This window comes from Etheostoma spectabile, chromosome 13 (assembly GCF_008692095.1).
Source record: "Etheostoma spectabile isolate EspeVRDwgs_2016 chromosome 13, UIUC_Espe_1.0, whole genome shotgun sequence".
Lineage (NCBI taxonomy): Eukaryota > Metazoa > Chordata > Actinopteri > Perciformes > Percidae > Etheostoma > Etheostoma spectabile.
The window spans coordinates 3449411-3458072 of record NC_045745.1 but is presented as its reverse complement, the minus strand read 5'-3'; the positions used below and the strand labels follow the sequence as shown (position 1 = coordinate 3458072).

General features: G+C 39.2%; 1 protein-coding gene across 5 annotated transcripts in view; it reads right to left on the bottom strand.

Moving 5' to 3' along the window:
- mark4a (MAP/microtubule affinity-regulating kinase 4a) overlaps positions 1–8662 on the bottom strand; it is a 35933-nt gene that overhangs the window by 19464 nt on the left and 7807 nt on the right. For all 5 annotated transcript variants that reach the window (XM_032533081.1, XM_032533085.1, XM_032533082.1 and 2 more), the window contains exons 4-5: positions 3718–3766; positions 3251–3316 (exon numbers count right to left, since the gene is read on the bottom strand). In XM_032533081.1, coding sequence (XP_032388972.1) covers positions 3251–3316; positions 3718–3766 — 115 coding nt within the window. The remainder of the gene's footprint in view (positions 1–3250; positions 3317–3717; positions 3767–8662) is intronic.

Genomic DNA, 8662 nt, shown 5'->3' with positions numbered 1-8662 from the left:
GGTGTGCTGCATAGCCATGGGAAACAGAGAATGCACACAGACTTAAAGGAACACTTTGACTTTTGGGGGAAACACGCTTATTAGCGTACATGAGAAAATCTATAGCATTCTCATAACTGTCCCTTCAAACAATTCAGCTAGTTATCTTATTATCTACAATTATTATAGATAACGTTACCTATATTATCTATATATCTCATAAAGACTGGAAACAGAGTCCCTTGCTCTGTCCGCTTTCTAAAGTTCTACTTAACATGTTATATTTTGCTTTATTTAGGTGAGACAATGTTACTTTGGAAGGAAAAATATTCTGCGATATATTGCAATTTATTGTTTGTTTTTTCCAACTTCAAATTTTTCCCAATTTCAAATGATGTCCCCAAAAGGAAACTTATCAACGTCCGTTTCATCTAAAAAGATACATTTTCTCTACACTTCCATTTTATCGCTGCTGAAGAAGAAGAAGAAGAAGAAGAAGAAGAAGCAGAAGAAGAAGAAGAAGCAGAAGAAGAAGAAGAAGAAGAAGAAGAAGAAGAAGAAGAAGAAGAAGAAGAAGAATGCCTTAGGGACTGGGTGGGGTGGGTGGGGTTACATGTTATAATTAACTTTGAAAAAAACAAATCCATCTCCAGTGTTCTTAATAGTTTCGTGTGACCCTTCAGAAAAAAAAACTGCAACAAACTACCCACAAATGTCTCAGAATAATAGAAATTATGGAAAACTATTATTATGGAAAAACAAGATTATGGAAAACAAATTGGTCTTAGTACCTCTCTCTCATCTGAATGGTTATGTTCAGGCTGCTTATACATCCAGTGGGATGTCTTTGCCCCACCGTCAATTCCAAATAATAACAATGTATTTGTATTTTGTTTTTAAAAACATCTTATAAAAAAGAGAGGAATGACATAAAATATGAATCTGGGATGACAAAGAGATGAAAGGCCCTCCATTTCTTTCCTTTAAAAAAGCAACAACTACATAACCCCGCTCCTATCTGACCCAACTTCTCACACTCATTTTGCACACTCCCTTAGATGAATTTTTGAGACGCTGCTAGATTTGGATTAATGGAGCAAACTGTTGTTTAACATACTGGATATGAAGATAGATACATTTTAGCCTTCATAGGTATTTGGGCACCACTACACCTCCCTAATGCCTCTGTATGGTCCTTTTTTTTTATCTGACTTAAAGTAATCTGGGCTTGAAAGGAAGCCACATGGGAAACTGCGTCTGTTACATTCTCCAAGGTCACAGTGAGCAAACGATACGGTTCGGGCCAGGACTCAGGAAAACGGGATTGGTGTCAAGAAACTGACACAAATAGAACCATAAAAGAGACTAATGGAAGCAAAAGAAAAAAAAGGAGAGAAGCGTTAGATGCAACGTGCTGGCGTTATTCCTGAAATTGTGTTTAAAGTCAGTTTAAAGAGCCATGCAGCAGGCTGCTTACTTATTTATGTTGTGGTTTCATACTCTATTAAGTTTGAACGTAGAACCATCCAACACCTATTAGGGGAGAGTCCACAGTCGGCTTATGGTGACTACACTATCTCAGTGGGCCTGAACTGCATGCGTGTGGATGGGTAAAGAGGAAAATAAGGAATTGGTGAAAGCACAGAGGCATAAAAACTCGGAACATTTCCACTCTGTATTCACTATTGAAAATAATTTATGTACTGTATATTGAAAGGAGGCCGCATTCTGGTGTCATCATTTTAAATACAGCTGTAGATCTTAACCCTCCTGTTGTCTTTGGGTCCAATTTGACCCATTTAAAAAAATGATCTTATATCAGAAATATGGTTCTCTTTCAACCACATTGCCAAAAATTAACATGGGTGGTTCCTTCTTCTCTAGTAAAAAGAAGGATCTGTGCAATACTTTCATTGGACTTTGGGTTTTTTATTCATTTGTAAAGCATATTTGTAAATGGGCTGTATTTATATAGCCTATGGCTCTATTAAAATTAAAATAGGGCTGTATTTGTGCTTTTTAAATAAAAAAATTAGGTTTATTGACCCTGAATTCCAAGAAGAAGTGTAAAAGTCATTGTATAAGTTGGTAGTAGTGTGCTAAAAAAGCGTCAAACGTAAAAGTGACGCAATGTCAAAAAAAGCCACAAAAATGTTGAAAAAACATAGCTTAAAAAAATAATAAAAAGTGCTGGAAGCCGGGTGGAAAAAAATGTTGAAAAAAGTGTCAATTTCTTTAACCAGGAGGACAACACAAGGGTTAAAGATCCCATGTCATGCTCATGTTCTGGTTCATACTTGTATTTTGGGTTTCTACTAGAACATGTTCATGTGCATTGATGTTAAAAAACAGCAATTATTTTTTTCATACTGTTGTCTGAATATCCCCTGTATATCCCTCTGTCTGAAACACTCTGATTTAGTGCCTGTCCCTTTAAGCTCCCACCCTGAAAAGCGCAGTCTGCTCTGATTGGTCAGTGTTTCCGGGTCTTCCAGCATTTGCACTCTCTGCGTCTCTGCACCCTTCATTGCATTCAGGGAATGACTGTAACGGCACTGTAGTGGCCCGTCCTACCTATGCATAGCATCGTTGTGACATCACAACGTATGCAAGTCCTCATGGCTCGTTTAAAGGGTCAGTTTCTAAAAAAGGCTGTGTAGATTTGTCTGTGGATTGAACGTTTTGATACTTTCACAGTATTTAACCAGCACCTAGTCTTGCTTTATATTAAAAATAACATAGAACTCTCATTTTTTACAATATGGGACCTTTAAAGGTATTCCGCAACATTTTTGAGAAACATGCTCTCTCATTATGTATCGGAAATGTAAATCTGAGACTATAGCGGGCAGTTAGCTTAGCTTAGCATAAAGACTGGAAACAGAAGGAAACAGCTAGCCTGTTTTTTCTTTCTAAAATTGTCTTTTGAGTTCTAGCTTTACAGTATATTTTGCATACAGACATGAGTGGTACGGATCTTGTCATCCACATCTGCGCAAGAATGCAAATTACCCAAAATACAAAATTACCCAACTATTCCTTTAAACTGAACTTTAGATATGGAGGGAAAAAAAACCTCAAATGTACCAGGGTTTTTGCAATTGTACCCTTAGCTACTTTATTTTGGAGGAACCTGTAATATGATCCAAATACTGATCACACCCATTGCCTGTTGGAGCTGCATTAACAAGATGCATTTTTACCAAATCTGTAACCTTCTGCATCATTTGCACTCATAGCATTTCCTGGAAGTGGCGGCCGATGTACCCACCTCCACTGGCGTACTCCATGATTAGGTAAAGGGTCTTATCAGTCTCAATCACCTCGAACAGCTGCACTGTAGCCCAAAACAGAATCAGATTAAAATCAAAATACACATCAACAAATCCTGCTCACATTATAAAAATAATAATAGCACGGCAGCTGCCTGTCTGTCTTAATACCAAGGAAGCTGCTGCTAATGCTGGGTGTGTGTGTGCGTGTGTGTGTGCGTGTGCGTGCGCGTGTGTGTGTGTGTGTGTGTGTGGGATCCATATGGCATTTCAGCTTTACAAAATCCAACATCGTGACCTCTATATGAGATGATGCTTGCTATAGTTTCGTCAATGAATGCTATGAAGCCTATTTAAAGCATTACACTTCCGTCTGGCCACACACATGGAAGCAAAACACACACGCATGGACGCACACTCAGACACACAAACATAAAGCCCATTGAAAAGCATGTATGTGCCTTACCTATGTTAGGGTGATTTAAGCCTTTCATTATTCGTACCTCCCGAAAGAGCTGGAAAAAGGACACAGAATTTTAATGTCTTAAGATTATTAGACATAAATAAACCATCATGATCTTGGCAAGAAATGCATTACACGATAGAGAGCCATGTATGTTCTGAGGGGTTGACGTGGGGTTTTGCAGCATTTCTGCTTAGGGACCCTTCCCAATGCCAAGGGTAGGGTCCCCTGAAATAGGAACCGTCGCAATATTTGTATTGATTCCTATTGTTTTCTATTATTTTCACTAGATTGGATCCTCACTGAAATGTTTGAGTCCAAAAAAAAAACAATCTGTCCTGTTACTCTACCTGAAATCAGATTCTTCCTGCAGAGACTCACCTGGATGGCCGCGTTTCCTCAAGGGGAGAGGGGGTGCAAACTCCATACTCAATTTAACACAAGTTATTTTTCGATATTTAAATGAACCACTGTTCACATCGGCATGAACTGGATCCACCGCACAGCAGTCATTTAAAAAGAAAAGCTGGTTCACCTGTGACGCCCGTCATTCCTCCACACCAATGTACAAAGTAGCATTTTAAAGGCTATTTTTAGTCCCCGGCGCAGTGATCACTCCACATAAACAACACATCACATCACATCCAGCTAACGTCACAGAGAACAATGAGGGCAAAACTGCACCACTGATCAGTTTTAACTGAGAATTCCCTGGTCCAGCTGAGCTAAAAACACAAAAACACAGAATCCGTCAGCAAGTAAGCGTGTCATTCACTCCCAAGCATGTTGTATGCAAAATGTATATGTATATGCAGTATATATACTGTATATATAACATATGTTAAACACTGGAGTTCAACAATTTTTTTCAATTTAATTTAGTATAGTAGTATAGTAATTCATAACAAGTTGTCTCAAGACACTTTACAGATAGGTCTAGACCACACACTATAATTTACAAAGACCCAACAATTCCAGTAATTCCCATTGTACTTGCATATAAAAGGGAAACTCAATCAATTTAACACATCAGAGTCTGTTTAAAGCCTTTTGTGGCTCCAGAAAAATTCTGAAAAATGTCCTCAAGTGATGTCACTCGCAACAGCATCGGTTGGGTCTGAAGACTACAATTCGAGGCTACATGTTCCTAACAGAACACAGAACCATCTGAGTTCCACGCCATCAGTGGAAAAAGGCCAGCCACTTTAAAAAAAATGTTTAAAAATACCTGGCAGGTGAGTGGATGAACCATCTATCCAACCATCTATCATGTCCGCCACTGTTGGAACAAACAGTGTGGCCCGTCACACACACCTTAGTCTATGTCCTTCGCGTTCAACTGGATGTGGTTTTCGTGTGGTATGTCACCACGCGATTCTCGGATGATCTCGTGATATGACGAGAATCCAGCTACCGTGCGAGTAAAACGTTTTCTGCACAACACAACACACTCGAATCAAAGCTCAAACGTGGTGTGGAACAAGAAAGCAGAAGGCAGAGTGTAAAAAAGACCATGTCCCTGGTTTTGCTGCATTGATTTTTTAAACTGTCCATTGTGACTAACAGTCTGACAGTATTACAGGAATGCAAAGCTAAATGGGTGGAGTACTGTTTTAACCCTTGTGTTGTCCTCCTGGGTCAAAAACGGACAAAAAGTTGTCCCTTTTTTTTAGTTTTCACTACCACCACCTTACTACCACTAGTTTTAAAGTGCTTTTTCGAATTCATGGTCAATAACCCTCATTTATTTAGATTTATACCTACTACTTGAGTTAAAAAAAGCTGAAATTATGAATTATTTTGACTAATAGTTGAGCTCAGAGACACATGATGATGACAGATGCGTTTCCTCAGGAATGAAAGGGATCCAGTATTAGCAAAGAGCGTTGAATGGATCCAATCCCTTTTTTGTGGTAATTTAGTTAAAAAGAAACCCATATTTTATGGAGCTAGAACAGTGACAGTAACCTGTGGTATTGAAAATCAAATTTGACATTGAAACAACAAATATCGGCACTGAAAACTGTTGAACTGATATATAAAACACAAACATCAGAAAGTATTAATCTCGCAATCCTATGATATTATTTCACTTTGACATTTGTTTGCATGATGATGGTGCGGTCTCTCGCCAGTAGCCTATGTAAATTACCCATAAACCACTCTGTCCCTCCCCTCTGGCCCCTCCTCCCTACGCCAAAACAGTGACAGAAAGTTGAAAGTGAAAACCAGCGACATTGTAAAAATCTTGACAGCATAAAAAAAAAAAAAACTGTCACTGAAAAGACACAGACATCAAGAAAAAAATTAGATTGACATTGAAAAACCGTCATGGTGCAAACAAATGTCAAAGTGAAATAATATCATAGGATTGTGAGATTATTACTTTTTAAGGTTTGTATTTTATATATCAGTTCAATAGTTTTCAGTGCCAATATTTGTTGTTTCAATGCCAAATTTTATTTTCAATACCACAGGTTACTGTCACTGTTCTAGCTCCGTAGTATTTCAGATATGGACTTTTTTTAAAGGGGTCAAATTTGTCCCAAGGACCACAGGAGGGTTAATGCAGCACTTCAAGGATTAGATTAAATGGCCCTGTGCCTTGGTTGTATAAGGTATAGTCTATTTAGCACACTAATGTGCAATCAATTCTGCTGCAGAAACCAAACTAAGACCCCCTAACAGATCGGGGGTGGACCAGGAAAAGCAGACAAATTCACACTTTTGTCCTAAAAAAACCTCTTTCTGTCTTTGATATTCATCCAAATGACAATTGGCGAGGGTGACAACAACCGACCGAACCCCTCCTCGCTTTACAAACGAATTCGCAGCCAAGCGCAGACCAACTTCTACTCTGTGAGCACTTCTCACTGCGTGTGATATGTCTATTCTGAGGGGGGTGGGGGTGGGGTGGGGGGGGGCAGTTTGTCAGAGCACAACGGGGGATTGAATTTGAGCCAGCTCCCCTGGTTTCAAGTATATAACAGTACACTCCCTCAACAAAAGGCCATCGCTGAAAACCAGCGGCTCTGCTCCACATTGTTAACTCCCGACTGGAGGGAAAATAGAGATGGTGCGATAAGCTTTTCTATCCTCTTTTTCTCACTCAATCCTCTCCTCTGCCTCCCTCCATTCCCGCCTTCCTTCCATTCCTCTTGCAGTCTTCTCCTCTAGCAGTGCCCCCCAACGTCACTGTTGCCATAGCGACCCAGGTATTAAGACCGGGCTTCTTTCCCAGCTTCTCCAGCTGCGCTAGAGGGAATCTTGGGATACGTGGTGCTGGAGCGTCTCATCGGCCAGGCGGCCCGTTAATCCCCTGCTCGTCACGGCAGGGCTGAGCGGTCAGATCCGTCAAAACAACAAACAATCCCCCGGCAACATGTTGGGCCCCCGGTCATCGCTAATGGCCGCTGTTAAATAGCAATCCCACGATAAAGCTGACAGGGACGGACACACATGTTCTCCTGGCTTTCATTCAAAATCAAGCAGACGGAAACAACTTGATTCAATGGAATCACATGGTGATGAACTCATATATTGAGATATTGTGATATACTGTAACGTTGTCTAAATTGATAACAACAAGCACACACTAACTCATTTTTCTCAGATATTCTGCTGTGGAACATTTTGAGGGGATATCATTTGAAGAATGACAGATTTGTTTTAACATCACACTGTTTTTGTTGCATGCATGTAAATATAGTCAGTATATACTGTAGCTAGGGAAAGAAATATATATTTCTTTCTATAATTTCACTTAATTGTTCATCTAAAAGTCATTGTAAAAATATTTTTGTGAAAGCACCAATTGTCAACCCTACAATATCGACACTGATGTAATTGGTCAAAAATATTGTGATTTTTAAATTTTCTCCTTATCTTTTTTTTTTTTTTTTTAAACTACCTCTAATTGAATTTCTCACTGACACATATTTGATTTCCAGGTGTCCTTCATGCTAAACTCCTCCTGTGATCTGCTGTTTCCCCTTAACGGATGGTGAGGTTTAATATTTCTCATCTGTGATTTAACTTCCCTCTTCTTTTCTTCCTCCCCCTCCTTTCCCCACCCATATACAATACATCTCCCTCTTTGCTTCTCCCCTCTACATACATTACCGTCCAGATTATGCTAATGTGGGTTCTTTCATGTCTTCGGTACTACGGATTTTCTCTAGCCTGGGGTATGTAAAGAATCCTGCAATCAATTCTCTCCAATCAGTAGCCAATCCTTGGCCTCTCTCCTCAATCCCGTCCTAAATGTTGCACCACTGTCTCTCACAGCTGGCAGTCTGGTCCAAGAAAAAGCCCCAGGCAGGAAGATGGGATAACGTTCAAATTGGGATTACAGATCCTGCAAAGCATTTAACATTCTAGCCAGGTATGGTACAGAAGAATCCATTTTCTTTCATGATATAAGCACCAGAAATATGATGAGTCGAGGATTACAGGAAGCCAGTGATCAAAGGGACAACTGATGGCTACAACTCCAGCCTTGATAACCCTGTAACAACCCAAGGTCAGTGCTATTGTTGCACTGTTAATACCGAGACTGAGGAAAAGATTTTTTTCTTGTATATTTATTCAAATATTTGTTCTCATATTTTATTCCTATTATTATTATTTCATGTATATTGTATGTATTGTATCCTAGCATTTCATTTACATTTATATTCTGGGCTGTGTGACTGATTTTGCTGCTGTAACACCTTCATTTCCCATTTTTTGGGATCAATATCTATCTATCTATCTCTCTAAACTGGAAATATTAATTAAAAGGATCATTTTCTTTATTCTCTATTCAGGCTGGGCAATAATTCTTGGACATTTTTTAAACAACATTGTTACTTGTAAAGTCAAAGATAGCAACAATAGTAGGGGTCAATGACAACATTTGCAGTAAGATGTATGACATAACGGTTAGCGATTTGTTTTTAGGGGGCCC